The sequence below is a fragment of the Rutilus rutilus genome, assembly GCF_951802725.1.
Source record: "Rutilus rutilus genome assembly, chromosome: 23".
Classification (NCBI taxonomy): Eukaryota; Metazoa; Chordata; class Actinopteri; order Cypriniformes; family Leuciscidae; genus Rutilus; species Rutilus rutilus.
In genome coordinates, this window is record NC_140233.1 from 6,361,207 (window position 1) to 6,387,768 (window position 26,562).

The 26,562-nt window shown below is 39.3% G+C and overlaps 1 protein-coding gene across 1 annotated transcript; it reads left to right on the forward strand.

Annotated features, from left to right (window-relative positions):
- Positions 1-711: 711 nt before the first annotated feature.
- Positions 712-25,932, forward strand: LOC311283163 (von Willebrand factor A domain-containing protein 5A-like). Its single transcript, XM_084397409.1, has 25 exons — positions 712-918; positions 1,503-1,705; positions 1,781-2,003; positions 2,095-2,261; positions 2,338-2,452; positions 2,526-2,701; positions 3,303-3,391; positions 3,491-3,635; positions 4,873-4,952; positions 5,029-5,143; positions 5,229-5,387; positions 5,481-5,584; positions 5,678-6,027; positions 18,067-18,090; positions 18,288-18,311; positions 18,852-18,911; positions 19,595-19,654; positions 20,344-20,442; positions 21,693-21,725; positions 21,906-21,938; positions 23,896-23,920; positions 24,043-24,095; positions 25,109-25,248; positions 25,326-25,449; positions 25,567-25,932. The coding sequence occupies exons 1-25, from the start codon at positions 879-881 to the stop codon at positions 25,644-25,646; spliced, it is 2,721 nt and encodes a 906-aa protein (XP_084253535.1). The 5' UTR covers positions 712-878; the 3' UTR covers positions 25,647-25,932.
- The last annotated feature ends 630 nt before the right edge of the window (positions 25,933-26,562 follow it).

The window sequence follows — 26,562 nt, forward strand, 5'->3', positions numbered from 1 at the left end:
TACTGGCTAAAAATTATTAATGTTTAATGATTTCATGTTTTATTCATATTAATAAAGGCTTTAATAATATTCAAGCTTTTATAGAGCAATCCAGTCTATCTAATGTTCGTCTGCCATTAGATTTTAAATATATCTGTAGTAGACTATAGTTTTGGCCAGATAGTTGGGATCTGAAAGGTTTCCTGACCGAAATGAACGGGTCCACTATGGATCCGCGTCGGATACGCTGCTTTATCCGCGGATACGGGTATAGGGTCTGCCGCGGATCTGGTCTGGATCCGCAATCCTTATCTGTTCCGGATTCGTTGCGCTGTGCAAGTGGACTCCATTCCGGACCCGTTTTGCGGATCCGTTCCGGACCGGAGCTTGTGGTACCTCCGCGGCGGTCTGGAGTCATAAAATAATTAACTGTCAGTTTGCTATCTGCTATCCAGATACTTTCTGCAGAAACCTCCACTTCGCGTGCGGAAGACAGTTAGGAAAAGTTATTAAAAATACAATTAAAAGTTTCTTAAGTACATGGAATGATCACCCCTGATGTAAGAATCAGCCATATATCTATAAACTGCTGTTTAGAAAATTAGTTAAAAATCTCAGCGTCACGTTGCTTCTGCAGTTAATTAATATTCATGAGCCAAACCTGCGCGTTTAAATAGCAGGATCTTTGATCTCAGCGCAGACTCTGGTCTTCTGACTCGGACTGAAACGACTTCCCGTTTCAACGACGTCCAGAAATCATCTTGCGCTAGAAACACGTATTTACTCATTTATTGAGTCTTCTGTCAATATTTAAAGCAAAGGTGTATTTCGGTTTTTGATTTTCACTTTCGCTCACTTTTAAAGTAGGTCATTGTTAGTTCCTCTAACGCTGTGTGAGAATGATGAACTGCGGTCTTGTGACTGAGAAAAATGAGCCGGGTATGAATTCACCTGTTTACTTTTACTGTTTCCGAATGTATTTATGTTTTAATATGTGGGAGAGCTGGAGTGTTTTTCAAACAGGGAAGTTTGTTGCGAAGTCTTTATCTCGGTATTATTTTATAGTGAAGGTAGTTCACAAATGCCATGTTCTTCTTAAATTCAGAATTTTTTATTATAATAGACCTTATGTAGCTCCGCCCCTTTTCAGCGCTGCGCTCATTGTCTTTTGACTTCCGGTCTGTATTTTCACAGCGTTTTGCGTGTTTATTAATGAACGGCTCGTTTTAAAATCTTCCCGGTCGATTTACATTTGTTAAGTCATCTGCTTTAAACATTACAGTCCTCATGATAACTTTCGTTAACTTTACATTAAGTAAATCCACTTAAAAAGCTAATTACTCCTGGACAGAAATGCCATATAAATATACAGAGCAACCGCAAAACGGAAGTTAAAAGACAATATTCCAAAGATGGGGGCGCCCTTGTTTCTCTGGTGCATAAGGTCTATACAATCTATATCTTGTTTTTATGACGTTTTGTGATGTGATGTTGTTCTTGTTCTGTTGGTTTGTGTGCCTCAGTGCCTCTGAAGAGCATCTCAGTGGAGGTTCGTGTTCAGGATCATGTCTCCACAGTCTCCTCCACTCTGCTGTATGTGAATGAGGAAGAGCGCCCCCTGGAGGCCTTGTTCGTGTTCCCTCTGCCCGCTGATGCTGCTGTCTGCCACTTCAGTGCCAAGATCGGAGAGCAGGAGATTGTGGCAGAGGTGCAAGACAGAGAAACCGTGAGTCCAAATATAAGTCTGCTGGACATTCATTTGCATATTTTTTGCACCACGTAACAAAACTGTGTCTTGCAGGCAAGGGATCAGTATGATGACGCTGTGAGTTCGGGTCAGCAGGCGTTTCTGCTGGAAGAGAGTGCAGAGAGTCCTGATGTGTTCAGACTGAGTGTCGGGTGTCTGTCGCCGGGTCAGAACGCTGCCGTCACCATCATCTACGTCACCGAGCTCGATGTGCAGGCCGACCACTCGCTGCGCTTCTGTCTGCCGGCTGTACTCAACCCCCGATACACACCAGCATGTACAGCAGCTGCTACACACACTTTATTAGTGGAGAGAAGCTGATTCTAACACACTCTCTCTCTGTGTGTGTGTGTGTGTGTGTGTGTCAGGTTCAGTAGCTGGTATAGTCTCAGAGATTTCATCAGGATGTGGAGCTGCTCCTTACACGCTGACTCTCAGTGTCCATGTGAGCTCTCCAAAGCCCATCTCCAAACTAGAGTCCAACTGCACTCTGGATCCTCTAGTGTTCCTCCGCTCGGATCACACTCAGGCTACGGTACTGTGTGTGTCTTCATGTGTTTATCTGGATGTGTGAGCACAGCAGTGTTATGCATGTGTTTTTATGTGTGTAGGTGAATCTGAGTCCTGGTCACATGTTTGATAAGGACGTTGAGCTGTTTCTGTACTATCAGGATACCCATCAGCCCTCTGCTATAGTGGAGGCAGGAGTGGCCACTGCCCCATCAGGTCGGACCTGCAGATCACTGGCATTATGGGATTGAGTGATCGAGGTTTCACTGACTCTCTCTCTCTATTTCAGGCTCTCTGATGAGGGACCCAGTGGTCATGATAAGTTTGTACCCAGAATTCCCAGAGGAAGTGATGTCATCACTGGCAACTCAAGGCGAGTTTGTTTTCGTGATGGACAGATCTGGCAGTATGGGTGACATGATGCATTATGGGAAAGGAGCACAGATGCGCATAGAAAGCGCAAAGGCAAGATTCAAGATTCAAAACATTAAGCTTTTTACACATTTTACACATTCATAAATTTTGTGCATATTTATAACATTGCTACACTTTTTTTTTACATTTCAGCCGCTTTCTCTGCTTGTTGAACTGAAAGAATGACTTGCCCTCTCTCTTCAAATCCTCGTTGAGATGAACGATCGCTCATTTTGTCTCTTGTTCAGACTCAAAAATCACTGACTCTCGTTCCGTAAAGGGGTTTATTCGTTCAGTAGGTCGAACGATTTGTTAAAAAAACACTGATTTGTTAAATTTTCAGACTTTTTTTGGAAGAATTTTAGAACATTTGAAAACATCAAAAACAACAAAAAAATGGAAAACCAAAATTCATGTTTTTCCAAAAACATGTTGCTCATTCTGATGGAGTGCATCACAAATAGAGTCAGTTTTGATGTCATGTTGAGTTTAAATCATGACTTCTGTCATGAATGTGTGGTTTACCCTTGTCTCTTTATCTTGTGTTTTGTTCAGCACTTTGGTCTGCCATGTTTGCTGATTTTAAATGTGCTATATAAATAAATACACACTTGAAACTTGAAACTTGAAATACCTGTCCATGTCTCTATAGGACACTCTGCTGTTACTGTTGAAGAGTCTGCCCATGGGATGCTACTTCAATATCTATGGATTTGGCTCTCGTTTTGAGTCCTTCTTCCCGTTAGTAACTAGATCTCCATTCATAGATATTCAGATATTCAGTTTTTAAATCTGTCAGAGGAGATTAGATGTTAAATGTGTTTGTGTGTTTCACTGCAGTCAGAGTGTCGAGTACAGTCAGGACACAATGGATGAGGCTCTGAAGAGAGTGAAGGAAATGCAAGCAGACCTGGGCGGCACAGAGATTTTACAGCCTCTAAAACACATCTACAGTCAGCCCTGTAACCCTGACCATCCCAGACAGGTACGACAACACCTCAACATGCATCTGAACAACACACTGACAGTCATGTAAAAGTATCAACTAGGCTAAAAGAGTTAGTTCACCAAAAAATATAAATTCTGCCATTATTTTCTCACCCTCATGTCGTTCCAAACCCATAAGACTTTTGTCCATCTTCAAAACACAACTGAAGATATTTTTTATGAAGTCTGAGAGGTTTCTGTTCCTCCATTTAAAGTCCATTCACCCAATACTTTGATGCTTAAAAAAGTTCATAAAACGCAAGTGAATGTAATCCATATGAATCAAGCAGTTTAATCTAAGTCTTCAAAAGATGAACTTATAAACACTGATAAACACACATACATGCGCTCTAAAAGTTAACATGTGCAGTTGTTGCTTTGAGGAGGTATTTCTACCTGATTCTACCTACAAATTCTAATTTTGTTGTTGTAAGCTACTTCAATCATTTTGATGTAACATAAAACAAGGGAATGCTGTTTTAACTTAATTGAGTTACACTGACCCACCAACATACAATTTCCAATAAAGCTCAGGATGGACACAGTCGGCACATGCTCACCTGCTCCTTGGCGAATTTTGCCTCAATGAAAATTGTGATTTGGGATTATTAAACACATTAACTTGCATCAAAGTGAAAACCACAATTGACCGTGCTACTCTTCACCACAATGGTAACCACAACATTCAATAACAGAAACTCCTCTAAATGTCATCTTTCCCTTTACTGAAAAACATAAAATAACACTTAATCCCTAACTGATGGCAAAGGCTCTACGGTCTACTTGGGTTCACGATGATAAAGGCAGCCCTGGGCCGTGGATCTGTAGTTGATGTTCAATGATGTTCATGCATGACGTGCCAGAACAAACCTCATTGGTTCTTGTGTATTAAGCACACACCTTTGAATCTCTGTGTTTACCAAGTTTAGATGTGAATAAAAGCCTAAATTTAATCATTGAATGTTCATAATATACAGCAATCGTGTCTCTTCAGAAGACTTGGATTAAACTGCTCGATTCATATGGATTACGTATACTTATGTTTTATGAACTTTTTTAAGTGTCAAAGTTTTGGGTAAATCTACTTTCAATGCCGGGACAGAAATCTCAGGTTTCATTAAAAATAATTTCATTTGTGCATCAAAGATAAACATAAATTTTACAGATTAGGAACGACATGACAGAATTTTCATTTTTGGGTGAACTATCCCTTTAAGATGTTTTTCTCTCTTCAGCTGTTCATCTTCACTGATGGAGAGGTGGGAAACACTAAAGAGGTGCTGGACCTGGTGAAACGTCATGTTCACTCTCACAGGTAAAGGTCTGCTGGGTTTGATCTTCCCATCATTCATCTCTTCATCACTTACAGTAACAGAGTTTATTTTCTTCAGGTGTTTCTCATTCGGGATTGGTGAGGGTGCAAGTACCGCCCTCATCACAGGAATGGCCAGGGAAGGATCTGGTCACGCTCAGTTCATCACAGGCACCGACCGCATGCAGCCCAAAGTAAAGCTCTCCACTGGATTTCACAGGCACAGATGTTTCCTAGTCAAATGTCTCAATGGTTTCTCTTTCTCTTAAACTATCTCAGGTGATGCAGTCCCTCAGGTTTGCGCTGCAGCCTCTTGTGTTTAATATCTCTGTGGATTGGACCCTTCCAGATGGCATTACTGTTGACACACTGTCTCAACCCATCAAAGTGCTCTTCCAGGGTCAAAGGGCACTCATTTACGCCCAACTTAAAGGAGAGGTAGGATGATATAGCATGTGTTTCTTTAATGAGAATAAGAGACCAGTGTCTCTCATTTGTTTAGATGATAAAAAATCTGCCCCTCTTTTATAGAGTTCAGGAGGTTTTGAGGGAAAAGTGACAGTCAAGTACAGGCTTAAAGATCAACCAGTAACAAACCAGCTCCACTTCTGCCTCAAACCAACTGAGGAAACTGGGTAACACACACAAACACGCAGAAATACATTGAATTGGATGATATCAACTCTTTGCTTTTCAAATCCAACAAATTTCCCCCATGTTATTTGCAGGTTGGCCGTCCACCGGCTGGCGGCTCGGACCCGGATCCGTTTTCTGGAGCAGGAGGAGAGGTCATGTGGTGCAGATGTTGAGGGCATCAGGAGAAAGATAATGGCGCTCAGTGTTCAGGCAGGAGTGAGCAGTGTTCATACAGCCTTCATTGCCGTTAATAAAGACAGCAGACAGACTGTGAAAGGACCCCTGCTGCAGAGAAGAGTGCAGCAGCAGAGAAGAGTGCAGCAGCAGCAGCAGCAGCAGAGAAGAGTGCAGCAGCAGCAGCAGCAGCAGAGAAGAGTGCAGCAGCAGAGAAGAGTGCAGCAGCAGCAGCAGCAGCAGCAGCAGCAGCAGCAGCAGAGACGCGGTTAGTGCGAGGATTGTGAACTTGTGAGGATGTTTGTGTCTGTTCATATTATCATTACAAAAATAATGTTCTTGTTACATATTTTACATTTGGTTTGTTCAAGTAATCGAAATCAAATGTTGTTTCAGGGTCACAGCAATGAAATGTATGGCCAATACTGTGTCAAGTTAAACTAGTGTTTGTAAACTAAGTTTTCAGACAGATGTTTAGTGCTCTGATTGCATGTGTAAAAGTGGCTTGACTATTTACTATAGTACATTTGATGTGTTAATCTCATTTGGATGTAAAAGGAAATGTTTTTATATATACATATCAGCTTGCTCCAACATATAATATATTTAAAATTAATTGCATGTCATTCAGCAACACAAGTCATCCAGCTTTTATTAACAGGATATACTCTAATATCATTCTAGATTACTGCAAAGTGCAACAAGTCTCTCATACCAGCCACTGAGCGCACACACAGAGTAACGTTTTAACACAATCAAATGTATTTTGAAATTTAACAAACGTTTCTAATGATGATTTCTGTCAGTCGTTTAACATTTCCATTGTAATTTACAGCTATTTACAGCTCTCACATTGTGAGCATAAAGCCTTGCCTACTTAGATTTGATTGGTCATCTCAAACATTTTGACATCGACGAGCAGTGTTGCAGCACCAAAGTAGAGTTAATATTAGGCAATTATATCACAACCTTTATTATATACACCTGTTGATTTAAGAATCTTGCTTTCCCCTGTTGTTTAATTTCATGGAAACAGACACCAGTGATTTTGCCAAAAGATATCTCGTATTTATTTAATTAATATAAAACATAGGAGAGAGAGACATTGGACTAGCGAAGATCTAATTCAGCTGCTCAGTCATCTTTCCATTATTTTCATCTCTTCTCTAATTTTCGGACAAACAGGGCTTGGTTTTTATATCCCTGACCAAGGAAAAAAACTACATCACCATAGGAACACATACATTTAGCAGAAGAACATATGGTTTCCATTAACGTTGGAATGTATTCCCCTTATACTATGCTTGATGAAAAACTGCATATACATTTCAGTCCAGCAGCACACTCAAGTCCAAAGTCTCCCAAAGTCTCTCCCACATATTCACAAAATACAATGAGTACAAATAATTATGAATGTTTATAAAGAGTATAAAAGAGATACATAATACTACTGATTACGAATATTAATGAAAGGTAAAAAAGTAATAATAATACTAAAAACATTAAATGATGAAATTTGAGTCTTCAGTCCCTCCACTGGAACTACGGCCGTCAGTTCCACCATCATTCCCAGGTGGCCAACCTATAGAAGTGATAGTGAGGAGGAAAAGCAGACCAAGAAATAGATATAAAGAATAGAAGACTAGAAACAGAAATGAAAACAAAACAAAAAGTAAAGAACAAAGAACCCCAACCCATGTTATGTCCCCGCATACTATGTGTCATTTAACATCTATGTGTATGTATTTAAAAATAAACCCCAATCATCTAAGGAAATAAGGAAGTAATAAGTCTTCTGCCAGTGCCTTGACTCGTTAATTACTTAACTCCTCAAGTTCCTGGCCAAAACAACAAACTAAAATAAACGTTGATGTTAAAGGATCCTATCCCTTGGGGTAGAAAATCAGTAAGCGGGTGTGCATTGATTGTGAGGTTGTGTTTTGTATGTAATGTAGAATGTGTAAAATCTTCTATTTCACACCGAATTTCCCGTTCCCGGTTCTATCCATTTGGTTAGTAATAACCAATTTAACAGGTTTGGTACTTTTCTTCCTAGTGACACATATGATGATATTTATTGCTAACAGAATCACCAAGACTACTACCATAGTCAAAACTATCCATTCTGACCATGACAGATTTCCTGGAATTTTAGTTAATTTTGTCTCAGACATCAATTTAGCTATTCCATTCGCTACGATGACATGACCCATTGCTTGAATTCCCTCCTCTTTGGCTGCCTTAACACTTCCTTTAACTCTCTTAACCATTTCAAAGAGTTCATAATTCCTCTCCTCCACCAAATCATTATTCCACCACTGTGCCTCTAACTGCAACAATTGCACATGTGGAACATGAATTCCACCCAAATAAAGAGGATAGAGAATCTCAACGCAAAATGGATCAGGAGGAATTGGACATAACTTCCCTCCGTAAATCATATTTTCACTTATTCCATCATGTAATATGCACCACTGTGCTTCTGACACCTGCCATGCACCTGTGGCTTGATCTAAAGGAACTACTTCCCAAACTGCAGATCCATTAAGAGATAAACTGAACATTGTAGAGCATGAGCAAATTACCCACTCATGTTCCTCAACACAACAGTCTGTGGTAGAAATCATTGGTGTATCACCTTCAGCCCAGTATCCATTCTTTCCTAATCTAATTACTGAATTTCCTTGTCTAACCCCCATTGATTGGAATTGTCTAACTGTCATAATATTACGTTTCCCATATTGAGGCCATACCATAAACAAGGGTAATGTTCCAGAACCTGACAACAAATTTTCATTAATGACAATTTTAATTAATGGAACATGCTTAGCAGAAGTCAAATTAAATTGATTACCGAAAACCACTAACACAGATTCCACTATTCGCTCAGGAATTTGACCCATTCGAATAACTTGAATATCCTCTACCATTTGATCCTTCAAATTTTGAGCCAGAAATAAACACGCTGCACGATGCGTCTCAAAATTAGATGACTTTGTTAATGCATCTGCCAATTCCTTCGCTGCGTTATTAAGATGCTGACCCGCTGCTATAATATGTAGAGAACCTTGAAGAGCCTCAGTGAGTCCTTTCCCAGTCATTGTTCCCACCCACTGAGTATATTTGCTTAATTGATTCATTTGAGCAGTATTACTAATTGAATTGACAGAACCAAATACCCCCGCTATATCTCCCCATATACTTCGAGATTTACGATTTCGACTTCTCAGAGGATCTTTAGGTATAATATTTAATTTCTTTTTCCAACCAACTCCGTATTTGTGTGAAATTTCCACAATAGGACTGATCAAAAACAGTAAGAAGAGATATCAAGTTATAATTAATGCGTTGTCGCACCATATGGGCTTCATTTATCAAGGTTTTGGTTTCTTTTGCTAACAAGATACCATGAGCTGGTGCTGTAGTCGTATTTGGGCAAGTATTAGCTTTGTTTGTCTTTTCCGCAGAAAGATAAAAACACCGTCCAATTTCCCCAGTTTCTAGTTCAGTCTCACAATATTCATTTGCATCTTCCGAATGCCAAACTCTTATGTAATTTCCCTTGAATCTGGTTGTCCCTGAGGTAGTATCCCTTAGAAACCCCTCACATGGCAACACTATGGGATAGATACAGCCTTGGGCTAGTGAATCCCATATTGTAAGCATGTGGGTCCGATTCAAAATGAAGTTCATTTCCACATTAGTAGATGTTATGAGGTCTAACCCCACAATTTCACATTGTTCTTTTGAACAAATTTCTCGTCTTTGAGCACTACCAGAATACCCCCCATCTTTCACCGGCCAAATTATTCTGCTTTTGTAACATTGATGATGAAAGTTACATCCACCATAGATGCCCTCACGATATTTATCAAGATCTTTATCATTACGTGGCACCCAATCCCATAATCCCCATTTGGAAATAAAGGGAAGAGTAAAACGTTGGCCTGATTTCAGAGTTGCATTCCGAGTGATTCCTTGAACTCGAGGAGTCCATAAAGCCTGGCTTCCTTGGTAAATGCCAAGTAAAATGAAAAATAAGCATACCATTGTTGCTGGGTATCGAGAATAACTTGCAACCATCTCTAATCAATGTCAATGGAAATGATCCCTGAAATGGAAGCAGAGAAATAATTAAACATCACTTCTTTATTCCCAATCTTTAAAGCTAATGGATGAACAGTGCTCAATATCAGGCCATAAGCCATCATTATCATTTTGTTCATTCACTAAGCAAGGTTTAACTTGTGACCAATGATACCATCTATCTGTTCCTACACCCTTTAAGGCAAACACTTGTATCGGTTGTTAAGAGTATCTCATATGGTCCCTCCCATCTAGGCTCTAAACCTTTCCTAGCAATGCGTTTGACCATAACAAAACTGCCTAACTCAGGAATGTGTGGAATATCAGTAGTGGTATGTTTTTCATCCCATTGCTGTTGAGCTTCTCGCACTTTCTTATTATTGTCTTTGGTAGCTTTGTCCAGCATTGTTAGATAGCGTCGTAACTTCTCTTGGAACAAAGTAGAATCTCCTCCTGTTCCCGCAGGTGGCGGAGCATCAGGAGGTAGGACCATTGCTCTTCCAGTCATCAGTTCAAAAGGAGTTAGTCCTGTTACTCTGTTTGGAGTTGCTCTCAAGTTCCACAGAATAGCAGGTAATAACTTATGCCAACCTTGGCCAGTTTGCAGAATGGCTTTGGTAAGAGCGGTTTTCAACGATCTGTTCATTCGTTCTACCATGCCTGAGCTTTCCGGATGGTACGGAATGTGAAACTTCTGTTTGATCCCCATCAATTTCATTGCTTCCTTCATCAGTTTTCCAGTGAAGTGAGTTCCATTGTCAGAATCAATTTCATATGGAAGACCCCAGCGAGGAAAAACTTCTTCCACCATTACTCGTGCTGCCGCTTCAGCTGTGCAAGTTCTCGTAGGGAATGCTTCCACCCACCTAGTAAATCTGTCCATGATTACTAGAATGTATTGGTACCCTCCACTGGGTGATAAAGGTCCTGTGAAATCGATTTGGAGGTGTGTCCATGGACCTGTTGGTCTGGGTGCATGTGACATTCGCACCTTTACAGATTTTCCCACATTTGCTTTCATGCAAATTAAGCATCTTCTACAGTAATCATCAATGTCTCTCATCATTCGTGGCCACCACCACGTCTCGCTGATTTGAGCTTTCATTGCTTTTGCTCCAGCATGCACTTTTCCATGATACAGCTGCATTAGTTCTCTTCTTGTTCCAATCGGCATCACCACTTGTCCGGTTGGAATTCTCCAAATGCCTTGATCATCCTCTTTCGCTCCTGCTTTTATCCATTGTTCTTTCTCTTCATCTGTCTCTGTTTGATATGACAGAAGATGGCGCTCAGGATTATCTTTGCTGTTTTCCTGTACCATGGTAACAGGAGTAAGAGGTAGTAAAGCTGCTTCTCTAGCTGCTGCATCTGCTGCCGCATTTCCTTGACTTTCTTTGGACTTGTCTGATTGATGTGATTTTACTTTGATCACGGCTGCTTCTCTTGGTAAGTGACATGCTGCAATCAAGCGACGAATTATGGAAGCGTGTTGTATTTCGCTCCCGCTACTAGTGATAAGTCCACGTCTTTTCCACAGAGCAAGATAGTCATGGACCACACCAAAAGCATAACGACTATCTGTGTAGATGTTGACTCGATCTCCTTCTGATAGTTCAAAAGCTTCCGTAAGTGCCGTGAGCTCAGCTACTTGTGCTGAAAATTGCCCAGGAAGAGCTCCTTTCTTCACAACAGTTCCATCAGCTTCCACTACAGCCCATCCAGTATGTCATTTTCCATCAACGTAATAACTGGATCCATCAACCCATAACTCTTTATCTGGATTTTCAAGAGGGATTGGATTAACAGGACCATGGCTTTCCTCTTCTACTTGTTTTTCACACTCATGTGGTGTTCCCTCATGTGGTTCTAGCATCATTGTTGCAGGGTTAAGGGATGTGTCTCTGATTATTTCCACTCTCAAATCCTTGTTCAACAAAGTTGCTTCCCATTTTGCTCTTCTTGCGTCAGTTATGGTCTTGATGTTTGTGTTGTTCAACAACGTCACTATACTGTGTGGAGTGTGAAGTATGATGGTTTGTGCTCCTATCAAATTTTCCACAGCATCCACTGCCCATGTGGCACCATCGAGAGCTTGTATACATCGTGGTTGACCAATCATTGTGACAGGAATCTTTGTGGAAAAGTATCCAACTGGTCTGTATCGATCACCTGGTTTTTGACACAGTACTGCTGAGTAGGTCTCATTTCCCACCCTGGTCCACAAATGGAATGGCAATCGTCCATCGGGAAGTCCCAAGGCTGGGGCTGATGTCAGTTTCTCTTTCATAGATGTAAATGCTTCCTCAGCTTCTGGTGTCCAGGTTATCTGCTCCACTCCAGGCTTTCCTCCCTTGTACAAGTCGATGAGAGGACTAGTGATGCTGGCAAAATCAGGTATATACTGGCGACAGTAGTTGAAAAGTCCCATCACCTTCCGTATTCCTGTAACTGTTAGAGGTTTTGGGAGTTGCCGTAATGCCTCTACACGCTCTGTTGTCATTCTCCTTCCCTCGACAGATATTTCTTGGCCCAAGTAGATAACCTTGGTTTTGGCCAACTGTGCTTTGTCTGTGTTGACTTTGAATCCTCCTTTCCTAAGGGCTTGTAGGACAACATTCAGAGCAAATATATGGCTGTTTTCATCTGGGCTTGCAATCAACAAGTCATCAACATATTGGATACAAACACTCCCTGAACTCTCAATTTCAGCTTTTCGCTCCGTTAAGAACTGGTCCAAAGTTCTATGGAATACCACAGGAGATAGATTAAGCCCTTGTGGGAGTCTGTTCCAGACAAACTGTTTTGCCCCCACTGTGAAGGCCAATTTCTCTTGAGATCTTTCGTCAATAGGTATAGACCAGAAAGCCGACAGTACATCTAATACTGTGAAAATTCTTGCGTTTCCTGGAATATCATTCAGAATGGTGGCTGGATTGGCCACAATAGGATGCGGTTTTGGTGTTACACTGTTAAGTCTTGTGTAATCGATGGTTAATCTCCATGAGTTATCCGATTTCTTGACAGGCCATACAGGACTATTAGTGGTTGATGAAGATTGTCTGATGATTCCTTCAGCTTCCAAGTCTGCCACTATCTCTTCCACAGCTTGTCTTGCTTCAGGTCGGATAGGGTATTGTTTATGAGGGGCATGTATCGGTCCCTCAATAACAACAGGGTCAATGTTGGCTTTACCGCAATCCAATTTGTGTTTAGCCCAAACATCTGGATATAAACTGCACAGAAGTCCCCACACACCATCTTTTCCCCAATCTCTGATAATTGGTTTTGCTGTACCAACAGACGTTAGATTACATGTGCGATCTTCGTGTGGTATTATTCCAGCTGTTGTAGCGATTTGACGACTGTCTGTAAATATGATCATGTTCAACAGTGGAAGAATGTCCATGCCAATAAGGCTTCCTTGTGAATTCGGCCCTACCCAGAAAGATGTCCATAAGACTTCATCTTCATGTATTTGCAAAGGAACTTGTATACTTTTGCGAAATTTAGTGATACCTCCTCCAACTCCTTCAACTTCCATAGTTTCATCTGTTGTAGGTAGGTTCAGATCTGTTATCGAAATCGCTGCTCCTGTGTCAACCAAAATGTCACATGGGTGGCCCCCTATCAATGCATTGACGAAAAGGCGATTGTCTCTTTTCTTACTAATACAGGGGGCCGCTGATTCCTATTGCGGATGCATAATTCCCTCTATGAGCTGACGGACTTGCGCTTCAGTCCACGTCTTCCCTTGAGAGGTTTCATCATTTTTTTTTTGCACTGACTTGTTTAAATGATGGACCTTGACCTTCTGCTCCACCTCCTTTAGCCCAACAATCTTTTATTGAGTGGCCACGCTTTCCACAGTTGGTGCAGAAAATCATCCTCTTCTTTGTGTCCATGTTGTATTGAGCTGTTGCCACTCCTCTTCGATTTGGCTTGTTTCCTTCTTCCTTGTTTGATCTCATAGCCATCTCTAAGCGCCCAGCCCATTGTAAAATCTGATCATATGTCTCACCTGGATTGACTCCAAGTGATAAGGCTTGTTGGTATTTTGTACTAAGTCCATCCACAAGTGTGTCAGTGAACTATACATCATCTCTGTCAGGTTGTTTCTTAGCACAGAGAGCCCATCTCTCGTAAGCATTCCACTTACGCAGAGCATATTCATCTGGAGATTCATCATCCTTTTGCTTAATCAATGTCACTAATGTGAAAGGAATTTTTCCAGTCCCCAAGATTTCTTGGATTTCTTTTCGAAACACATCTAATGCTTGCCAAAGACCCAGAGGTCGCCCCTGGTCATCAACCCACAAATTTATCCATTGGGCTGTGGTTATCGAAGCTGGCAAGCGTTCCCATCTGTCTCTTGGGATTTTAGCTTTCACAATGGTGTGTATGTCTTTTAATGTCATTTGATGTGCTTCAACCAGAGAGTCTAATTCTCGCCAAAACTCTGTGTTTGGATCTTGTCTCTTCAGAGGAGGCAAGGCTGTGAGAATGGCTTGACGCTCTCCTGGTGTGAATGGTCTCTCTTCTGTCATCATTTCAGATTGTAAGTCTTCCCTTTTAACAACAGGTGAAGAAAATTCAGGACCGATCTTGTCAACTGTGATCATGTCGTCATCTCTTGTTTCATCATCCCAGTCAGATCCATAATTACGAGCTGGTGTACATCGCAACATGTCTCTGTTTGGCTGGGCTGATTTAGATCTTGTTATTACTGGAGCTGCTTGTGCAGATGCAATGTACATCTTGTCAACTGGACCTCCATTTGATCTCGAAGGTTGAGACTGTGTCACAGGTTTAGATTAACTTGTATATTGTTCGGGCAAAGCTGGATAGATTGGTTTATAAGGAGGAGGCGTTACTGTGGTTGCGGATTTCACTGGTGGTTGTGAATATTTTCTTTCCGCTTCAGTTATTATATTTGTCCAATCTGGATCAAACGAATCATCATTGGTTGTATTTTCTCCATCTGAACATTTAATAGACATGATTTTGTTCAACTTATTAAATGCTTCAATTTGAGGCTTCATTACTTCAGCAAGTGGAACTGGACCGCCATTTATATCACAACAAATTCCACCTTGCTTTACAATCCAATGAGCTGCCAGTATTGGAAATGCTTGTGATTTTATCTTGTCTTTTTGAGACTCGAACCAGTGTAACTGTGCATCCATATTTGCATTTATGTCAAGTCCTTTTTTCAAAAGCTTAGCTTGTTTCTTGTTCTTTCTTTCAAGGTACCAAGCCGAAATTGTTCTGCTGTTACAGTCACTTTCTGCCATCTTGCAAAGTTACTTTGTGCTGCCCAGAACAGCAGGGATGTGTGTGTCTGTGAGTGTGTTTCTCTAAGGGTGGGGCTATGGTACTCTGCTTCTCTCTCGCTCTCTCTGTATATTATGTGTGTGCGCGCAGAACTGCAAGCCTATGTATGTGTGTGTATGCATATGTGCATGTAGGCTATGTATGTGTGTGTGTGTGTGTGTCAGAGGCTACCCTTCTTCTCTCTCTCTCCCTCCCTTCTCCAAACTACAGTATATGTGTGTGTGAAGGTATGGAGCAAATTCTGAAGGGAGGGGCTGCCTCACTCTTTCTCCCTTCACAGAACAAAAGAAAATTTTATAGAAAAGTTAACTTCAATGTTTTTCAGTATTTTTGTTTAGTTTCCAGTTAACTCAAAACTATTTTTTTTATTTATTTTTTTTAAATATTTGTGGATTTTCTCTCAGATTAATTTCTTGTTTTCTTTTTCCTTTTTTTTTCCTTTCTTTAAGCTTACTCTGATCAGTATCCTCAAAATATTTGAACAGCTTTACGGTCAAAGTTGGAATGCACGCGATCCCAACTATTTTAACTCGTATTACTCCAGCGTGTTAATGTTTTAGAGTTTTTCCCTGCCATCGTTTTAAACAGACTCGCCACACTTAACCGCTCATGTCAATCGAGCTTTGCTTGTGTTTCACCTCCTCGCCTCGAGTACGAATCTTCCGTGTGTTGGATATATTTTAGAGATTACTCTGCCATCGTTTTAAACAGTCTCGCCATATTATCCAACCACCAATCAGTGACAACCAGCAAATAATAGTTTTACCGTCTTACAGCTAATTCTCCCAAATTTTTGACTAGATGGTCTTTTTTCTAAAAAAGATCCTTCTCAATCCCAGCATATCAAATAACTTTAGAGGTTTACTTTTCAGAGAACTTAAATAAGCCAAATTAAATTGAATTATTTTTATTTTTTTATTATACTATGTTTTATATTCTTTGGCAAAACCACAGGCTCCTTAAACAACACAGTTCTTTTTAGCAGTTACAGTCATTGGGCCCTATTTTAACGATCTGAAACGCAAGTGTCAAAGCGCAAAGCGCAAGTAACTTTGTGGGCGGGTCTTGGCGCTGTTGCTATTTTCCCGGCGGGATAAATGACTCTTGCGCCAGGCGCAAATCTAAAATGGGTTGGTCTGAAGTAGCTTCTTTACTCATAGGTGTGGTTTGGGCGTAACGTGAAATAAACCAATCAGAGCGTCAGCTCACATTCCCTTTAAGAGCAGGCGCGCTTGTTCTAAAGCGGATTCCTATAATAACGGCGGATTTGCCAGGCGCGCGCCAGGAGCGGTTCACAGCCAAGGAGAGCAACACTCTCGTCAGGGACGTTGGGGATGGAGAAACCCACCCAAATTAACTTCGGTTAAAAAGGCGTATGATAATTTGGGTAAATGTGTAAGCTAGATGTATGCTTTTATAATAAATTGTCTATCTATCTATCTATCTATCTATCTATCTATCTATCTATCTATCTATCTATCTATCTATCTATCTATCTATCTATCTATCTATCTATCTATCTATCTATCTATCTATCGTAATAATGTATGATTTGCAAAAATGAAAACTGCTGCTTCTGTGTATATGAGAGAGTGTATGCGCGTTGTGCACACGCTACATTGATTATGGCCAAGCATGCGTCCTTAAAATAGCATATGAATAACATGCGCAACGCGCCACTGACTTTAAACTGTTTTTTCCTGGTTAGTGGCGCAATTGTTTTCTAAACCTGCAAAATAGCATGAAGGAACGTTTGCGCCGGAACACGCCTCCTTTTTTGCGCTGAACTGCCCAGGGAGCGCAAGTTCTTTCCCTAGTTTAGCGACGTGCTTCTGTGGAGGGAAAAGCGCGCTTTGCGCGGGTGCAAAATAGGAATGATACATGCGTCAGTGTACAAAGTCAATTGCGCTGGGTGCAAGATAGGGCCCATTGTCTCTAATCATCAGGCAGACTTAGAACTTTTATATAAAGGAAAAAGTCTTACCTTGAGACATTATTTCTGGATATACTATCCTGTTCGTGACGCCAAATTGTTGATTTAAGAATCTTGCTTTCCCCTGTTGTTTAATTTCATGGAAACAGACACCAGTGATTTTGCCAAAAGATATCTCGTATTTATTTAATTAATATAAAACATAGGAGAGAGAGACATTGGACTAGCGAAGATCTAATTCAGCTGCTCAGTCATCTTTCCATTATTTCCATCTCTTCTCTAATTTTCGGACAAACAGGGCTTGGTTTTTATATCCCTGACCAAGGAAAAAAACTACATCACCATAGGAACACATACATTTAGCAGAAGAACATATGGTTTCCATTAACGTTGGAATGTATTCCCCTTATACTATGCTTGATGAAAAACTGTATATACATTTCAGTCCAGCAGCACACTCAAGTCCAAAGTCTCCCAAAGTCTCTCCCACATATTCACAAAATACAATGAGTACAAATAATTATGAATGTTTATAAAGAGTATAAAAGAGATACATAATACTACTGATTACGAATATTAATGAAAGGTAAAAAAGTAATAATAATACTAAAAACATTAAATGATGAAATTTGAGTCTTCACACCTCAGAAAAATACAGATGTCTGAACATTGGGGACGGCCCTGTCCATATGACCTCATCAGGTTGCATGTGAAGGAAGTCTAGTTACCATATTGGAAACAAAAACATTAGTTTGGCTTTTTTAATGTAAAAATGTCTCAACTTTTATCGAAGGTACAAACAAATATCAAATATCAAATAGAACAAATATCGAAAATGGCAGCTTTTTAAATGACAAGCTCCACTCACATTTTTCAAGTTAAAATGATGATTTCAACATACTATAGTTCTTGTGGTGTGTGCAACTCATTTTAATGTGAAATTAATTTGTGTTTTAGGCATGGCTTTTGGAGGCTTTAAAGGTAAGTAAACTCTTTTTTTCAGTCTCATATCAGTGATGTTTTAAAGTTCTGATTGTGTCTGTATGGATGTGTGTGTTTCCCTGACAGCAAGGATTCAATATGTTTTACTTGATCATTTCAGAATAGTTCATTGTCAGGTAACAGTTTACATTTAATATCTACAACTCATGATGATGTGAAATTAATTTGTGTTTTAGGCATGGCTTTTGGAGGCTTGACTGGTAAGATAATTAATATATAGACTCTTCTTTTCAGTTTCATATCAGTGCTGTTTTAAAGCTCTGATTGTGTCTGTATGGATGTGTGTGTTTTGTGTTTTCCTGACAGCAAGGATTTCATATGCTTTTCTTGTCCCTTCACAGTTTAATACATTTGAGTAGTTGAGTTGACCTCATTAAGATATAAAATGTTCAGTTTTAGGGAGGATGTGGTCAGTGGTTCTTTTCAGTCTGTAGGTGTTTCTTGAGCTTGCAAGAATGTGTTTGTGGTGCTAAGACAAAATTCCCAACATAACATCAATTCAGTAACGTTCACTGGAAATGACAGAGTGCTAAAAATGGCACTTGTACCTGTTTTTATGGGTTCATCGACAAACAAAACAATACAAATGGTTATTGAAAGATTGTTTTGGGCCAGAAATATCCATATCAGTCCATCTCTATTCCAGAAGCTTTTCTTGTTTGTTAGTTCTTTTGGATGTGTCTGTTCCTGGCTTTCTCCAGATCTGAATCTGTTCTGACCTTTGATTTCTCTTCCTGTAGGTGCACCACCTGCTCAGTCACTGGCCTTTGAACATGGGCTTAAGTGCAAGTTACTGCCGGGTAATTACACTTCAATGTAATATTATTTTTATGAAAGTGTGAAGTATGCAATATTTGAAGAAACTGTTGCATTAAATTATTGGTTTATAAGCCTCACCAAACCACAGCACTAAACAGAGAGCACTAAACGATTCACTGTCACATTACAGTTAACAACATGTAAAATTAATTTGTTTTCAGGGAGAGTATCTCAAGCCCCGTTTAAACTTTGATGCTTCAAAAAGTTCATAAAACGCAAGTGAACGTAATACATATGAATCAAGCAGTTTAATCTAAGTCTTCAAAAGATGAACTTATAAACACTGATAAACACACTCTAAAAGTGAACATGTGCAGTTGTTGCTTTAAGGAGGTATTTTTACCTGATTATACCTACAAATTTAATCAGTTTGATGTAACATAAAACAAGGGAATGCTGTTTTATCTTATTAGAGTTACACTGACCCACCAACATACAATTTCCAATAAAGCTCAGGATGGACACAGTCGTACCTGTTTTTATGGGTTCATCGACAAACAAAACAATACAAATGGTTATTGAAAGATTGTTTTGGGCCAGAAATATCCATATCAGTCCACCTCTATTCCAAAGCTTTTCTTATTTGTTAGTTCTTTTGGATGTGTCTGTTCCTGGCTTTCTCCAGATCTGAATCTGTTCTGACCTTTGATTTCTCTTCCTGTAGGTGCACCACCTGCTCAGTCACTGGCCTTTGAACATGGGCCTAAGTGCAAGTTACTGCCGGGTAACTGCACTTCAATGTAATATTATTTTTATGAAAGTGTGAAGTATGCAATGTTTGAAGAAACTGTTGCATTAAATTATTGGTTTATAAGCCTCACCAAACCACAGCACTAAACAGAGAGCACTAAATGATTCACTGTCACATTACAGTTAACAACATGTAAAATTAATTTGTTTTCAGGGAGAGTATCTCAAGCCCTGTTTAAACTTTGATGCTTCAAAAAGTTCATAAAACGCAAGTGAACGTAATACATATGAATCAAGCAGTTTAATCTAAGTCTTCAAAAGATGAACTTATAAACACTGATAAACACACTCTAAAAGTGAACATGTGCAGTTGTTGCTTTAAGGAGGTATTTTTACCTGATTATACCTACAAATTTAATCAGTTTGATGTAACATAAAACAAGGGAATGCTGTTTTATCTTATTAGAGTTACACTGACCCACCAACATACAATTTCCAATAAAGCTCAGGATGGACACAGTCGTACCTGTTTTTATGGGTTCATCGACAAACAAAACAATACAAATGGTTATTGAAAGATTGTTTTGGGCCAGAAATATCCATATCAGTCCACCTCTATTCCAAAGCTTTTCTTATTTGTTAGTTCTCTTGGATGTGTCTGTTCTTGTCTTTCTCCAGATCTGAATCTGTTCTGACTTTTGATTTCTCTTCCTGTAAGTTCAGTACCTGCTCAGTCACTGGCCTTTGAACTAGGGTCTCTCAGTTTTATCCTACCACCACCACCACCACCACCACCACCAGCAACACCACCACCACCACCAGGTAACTGCACTTCAATGTAATATTATTTTTATGAAAGTCTGAAGTATGCAATGTTTGAAGAAACTGTTGCATTAAATTATTGGTTTATAAGTCTCACCAAACCACAGCACTAAACAGAGAGCACTAAACGATTCACTGTCACATTACAGTTAACAACATGTAAAATTAATTTGTTTTCAGGGAGAGTATCTCAAGCCCCGTTTAAACTTTGATGCTTCAAAAAGTTCATAAAACGCAAGTGAACGTAATACATATGAATCAAGCAGTTTAATCTAAGTCTTCAAAAGATGAATTTATAAACACACTCTAAAAGTGAACATGTGCAGTTGTTGCTTTAAGGAGGTATTTTTACCTGATTATACCTGTTGTAAGGAAGAGATAGGATCCAATATGCAATTTGAGAGTCAGAGTTTATTTCTTTTGAGAGAGCAGAAAACAAAGTCTCTTCAAACAGGAACGCAGGCAAATGCAGATGAAGCAGAGATAAACTGCCTTTTCAAACAGGAACTCAGGTAGCTGCTAATAGTGCAGATCAAACAGTCAACAGTCTTATAAACAGGAACCCTCTCTCAACTCTCTTGTGCGTGACTGAGAGGCAGCAGAAATCAGGGAGACCGGCTAGAAGACTCTTAACCTCTCGTCTCCACGGGCAGAGCGTAGCAACGCACAAAGTCTGTTCAGGGCGTTCGTCGACAGCGGGAGGGCTGGACACAATGTAGAAGAGAATATTAATAGACAGTGTAACGGCTGACCTGAACCCGAGACGAGACGGGATTGTAGATAGCCACCAGCATGATACTGAAATGAATCAGCGAGATGACAGCTAATGAGAATCAGCTGAAGGGGAAAAGGGAAAGAGAGAGGAATAACCAGCATTGACCAGCAGAGGGGGGAAAAAGACAGGAAAAGCCAGAGAGAGAACCAGACTCATGACAATACCTACAAATTTAATCAGTTTGATGTAACATAAAACAAGGGAATGCTGTTTTATCTTATTAGAGTTACACTGACCCACCAACATACAATTTCCAATAAAGCTCAGGATGGACACAGTCGTACCTGTTTTTATGGGTTCATCGACAAACAAAACAATACAAAGGGTTATTGAAAGATTGTTTTGGGCCAGAAATATCCATATCAGTCCACCTCTATTCCAAAGCTTTTCTTGTTTGTTAGTTCTTTTGGATGTGTCTGTTCTTGTCTTTCTCCAGATCTGAATCTGTTCTGACCTTTGATTTCTCTTCCTGTAGGAGGACGTGCGCCTAAGTGTAAGTCACTGCCGGGTAACTGCACTTCAATGTAATATTATTTTTATGAAAGTGTGAAGTATGCAATGTTTGAAGAAACTGTTACATTAAATTATTGGTTTATAAGCCTCACCAAACCACAGCACTAAACAGAGAGCACTAAATGATTCACTGTCACATTACAGTTAACAACATGTAAAATTAATTTGTTTTCAGTGAAAGCATGTATAGACCCGTTTGAAAAACATGGTAAGATAAATCATATTGACTAATCTTCTCTTGTGGTTTTATGCTTAGGTGTTTTTTGTAGCTTTGCATGTGACTTTAACATTACGCCTTGTTATACTTATTTTATAACATATTTTTATACTTATTTCCATCTTGTCCTTCACTGTCATCACTCCTCCTTTTATGCTTCCGCTCCTCCGTGAGAGATACGAGACCAGTGCGGCGTGCAGGTGTCGCTCATCAGTAATCACGCCACCGGCTTAATGACTTTACTATTAATCTCAATTATGTAAAATAGTCATAATAAAGAATGAGGAGATGATCAAACTTTTGACTAGTGGTGTATAAATATTTAGGCTATCAAATTAAACCTATTAATGCATGTGATTTAACCGTTTAACATTTGTTAATGCAAACACAGTTAGAGGACTACATGTTAGTACATAAGACTGCATCTGAGGAAAGATTATTCAATTATTGCTGATTCTGTTTAAAAATATTGTTGAGTTGTTGTTGTTGTTGTTGTGGTGGTGTGTGTTAGACCAAGAAATTAGTTTTGCATTCATTTAAATATATAGCTTTACATATGGTGTTTGTGCATGTTTGTTTTTCTTTAGAGATGGCAAGATACTAATGTGGTTCTGCAAGAAAAATTAATGTTTATGTATTGTTCCTGTTTGTTCACTTTTATTTCTTATCTGAATGTGCTGGCATATTGACAGTTGTAGCAGATTCCCAGCAGATTCAACAGTCAGGGATTCAGAGGATGGGCGATTGTTATTCAACACTTTCTATGAGTACCGTATTTTCCGGACTATAAGTCACACTTTTTTTCATAGTTTGGCTGGCCCTGCGACTTATAGTCAGGTGCGACTTACATATAAAAATTAATTCATACTGACTGAAATGAACCAAGAGAAAACATTACGGTCTACAGCCACGAGAGTACTCTATGCTGCTCCTGTAGCCTACACCTGAAAAAATTAACTGAAAACAACTGAAAAACTGTTAACTGAAACATTAACCTAAAGACAATTGAGAAAGCCTGAACAGTGAACACAAACAAAATGCCCCCAAAAAATCTCCATGTTTTCGGTGCTGATGCGGTGGTGACGCGTTCATGTAACATGTAAGGGTGGCACTGCCAATAAAGCACCTAAAAGCTGTCACAAAGAACTGGCAAAAGTAATGATTATGAATATGTCAAATATAGAGACATTTTAATTGTTTACTAATAAACAAGTGTTTTCTGTGTCAGTGTCGGCTGCAAAGATGAAGCTGATGATGCTGACTCACGATCTTCGCAGTAGTGAACGCGCCAGAGAGAAATACACATTTCATACGGATTACATAAGCAGAGAACAGTCTGTTTTCTTTCGTTTTGAATTGTTCTGTTTAAAAGTAGACATTTCAAGCTTTCTATAGATATATTTCTCAGGTATGTGTGAGGCAAGTAGGCTACCTTATACGCTGAGCTTTGGTTCATTTATGAGATGAGCTCCAGTTCACACGCCGGCGCCTCCGTGTCGTGATTATCTATTTTCTACTATATTTACTTATTTATTAAATCCAGGCAATTGGTTGGTGAAACATTGATTAAAATTACAAAATGAAGACAGGCTTTGTGCTTTCTGTTTGAGGTCTCTGTGAAAGTTTTAAAGCAGTCTTTTAGTGCCGCTTTCAGAGCGCTCACGTCCGTTTTTTTTTAGTTCGTGAAATGGCCTTCTTTGAGTAAGTGAACATACACACTGAAGGCCATTTCACAAACTTCTGTCAGGGCTCCGACATTGTGATGTACATCATCATCAAACAAATGTGTTTAATTTGTGCTGTTCATGCCTCATTTTTTAGTCTGTTACTTTGAATTTTTCTACTGTAACAAGAGAAACATACAGTCATTTTATAGTGATTTTATAGTGAAAATATAATTCTTCAGATTTACTTAAGACATGAATTCTCTTGTTTTCTGTCTTTTCAGGGAAAAAATCTCTGCCTCTCAGAAAGTAAGACAATTAATCCAAAGTGATTGACATGTTTTTGTGATATGTGTGTGTGAGTTTTATTTCAAACTCTATGTGAACCTCTAATGCAAAGTCACCTTATGGTTAATGATTGTTGTTGTCAGATGCAGTGATTTTAGAGAGTTTCATCAAGCAAAATCTCTTGGCAAACAAGGGGGTATACTCTCTCACACACACACACACACACACACACACACACACACACACACACACACACACACACACACACACACACACACACACACACACACACACACACACACACACACACACTATCCTTGTGGGGACATTTGGTTCCCACAATGTAATATAAACCAAACGCACACACACACACACACACACACACACACACACACACACACACACACACACACACACACACACACACGTTGGGTTTTGATGTTTTATGGGGACTTTCCATAGACAATGATATTTATACTGTAAAAATTGTATATTCTATCCCCTAAACGCAACCATCACAGAAAAGATTCTGCAATTTTACATATTCTAAAACTTCATTTACTATGATTTATAAGCTCTTTTCCTCATGGTGACCTAAAAATGTCCCCACAAGGTCAAAAATTACTATTTAAAAAAAAGAAGAAGAAGGAGGTTATTACTGGGACATTTGGTCCCCTTTATGTGTTTTACCAAACAATAACTGCTAAACAATTCAATTCAATTCACGTTTATTTCTATAGCACTTTTCACAACACACATCATTTCAAAGCAGCTTTACAGAAAGTGCATGAGTCCACATTACCATTAAGAGTGATCTGTTATCAGAGATGACTGTCTAAGTTATGTATTTCAGAAATGCACATATACAAAATCACAGTTAGCTAGAAATGTATTAATTTAAACATTGTAATAATTTAATGCAGAAACAATGAGCTCGTTAAAGTAATGAATACTTGTTTGTTAACAAATGATTGACATTTAGAAAATATAGCATTGAAATGCATAGAGATGAAACAAGAGATGAGTTATTTGTCTATAATTGCCTCAACTTTTGGTAGTACGATTAAATGAGTCAAAGAACCACCAAGAACCAGAACATTCCTAACATAGTCCAATATTGAGGTCAAAACAACCAACAAGGACAAAGAGGCAAGAAATTTTGGCATTATATTTGAACAGATTTTCCTCTTTCTCTGTATGTGTGTTCAGCTGCTCCTGATCCCCAGAAGGACCCGTTACTCCAGCTGGTTTCTCTCCAAAAGGCGTCAGGCTGCTGGGATCTGGACGCCACACTGGCTGATGCGTTTGGGAAGACGGAGGATGAGCTGACCAATCAGAAGCCAGCACAGGTGAGAGATGTGATGAATAATAAGACAGCGGTGATTGTGTCCAGTAACAAATGCAGTGTATGATGGTTTGTGCACAGGTGGAGGGGTCAGTATGGGCCACTCTCCTGGCTCTGATCTGGTTATACGGCTGTAAAATAGACCAGCGGGACGAGTGGCAGTTTGTGGCCATGAAGGCAGCGTCATGGATCGGCTCTCAGAAAGGTGAGATCTCCATTCCAGACCACATTCACTCAGTCAGCGTTCATCAAGACACGCTTGAGCAAATATCTTCAGTTCTTTGACACACACTGATGATTTGAGTGTGTGTGTGTGTTTCAGTGGGCGACCTGTCTCAGTGTGTGTGTGTGGGTAATGTCCTGCTCGGATGTCAGGTGACCAAAGAGACTCTGGGAATCTGAAGACATCTGTGTTTCTACTTCCTGTGCCGTCAGAAGACAAAAGAACTACTAGATTCATTTACTGTTTCTGTTAGTGTTTCATTAGAATTTAGTTCTTATCTGAAATCAGCAGCATATTTTTAGATAAAATATTTTAAGACTCTCATTATGTTTTTGCTGTTTTGAAATTGAAAATAATTTTAATCAGATTAATCAATCACTGAGGATACTTTTACACAGCAACAGAATCCTGTTTAGGTGCTAAAATGATTATGTTCACACAAACATGTTAATGTTGAACTATGGCAGCAAAGACTACTATTAAAGTAATAAAATATTAAAATAATCTTTGTCATTCTTTTTCATGCAATGAAAGTATAAAAAACACCTTAAAATAATCCATACAGTACATTGAAGCCATATAATACCTTACTTACTATGTTTGAATTCCATACTTGAAGTCCCTTCATTTCAACATACATTTCATTTTACAACTTATTCAGTACAAATTTGATATCATGTTCAGGTTCGTGAGAGAGCAGCGTTTGGTGGTTTCTTCACAATAAGGTACAAAGCCACAAGGCACTTCCTGTAAATAAATTCTATTAAAACACCTGCATTTTCACCTCTAGCTTTGGATCAAAGCATCTGATAAATGACTAATTGTAATTATTAATTTCAGACCCTTTTTAAATTCAGATTTGCTTTTACAGGCCGGTCAATTTATTTAGCCTAGTGTTGTTGCCTTGTATACACTTTGACAAAAGTTATTGACAAAATTACCTCCACTGAAAGAGCTTTAATGATTATTTTTAATAAACAGATTAAAATCATTCGACTGACTGAGATCAATCATAAAACCTACTATTTGAGTAAAACCAAGGGGACTTTGTTCGGACCCAGAGGCTTTTTTGACTCCATCTTGACTATCAATCTT

What these genes read in the sequence shown, in the direction of transcription:
- LOC311283163 (XM_084397409.1), top strand. Translation starts at nt 879, where the DNA reads ATGATGAACTGCGGTCTTGTGACTGAGAAAAATGAGCCGG. An exon ending in GGCTTTTGGAGGCTTTAAAG is followed by an intron (nt 18,091 to 18,287) that starts GTAAGTAAACTC and finishes TTTGTGTTTTAG; the next exon opens with GCATGGCTTTTGGAGGCTTG. An exon ending in TAAGTGTAAGTCACTGCCGG is followed by an intron (nt 21,726 to 21,905) that starts GTAACTGCACTT and finishes ATTTGTTTTCAG; the next exon opens with TGAAAGCATGTATAGACCCG.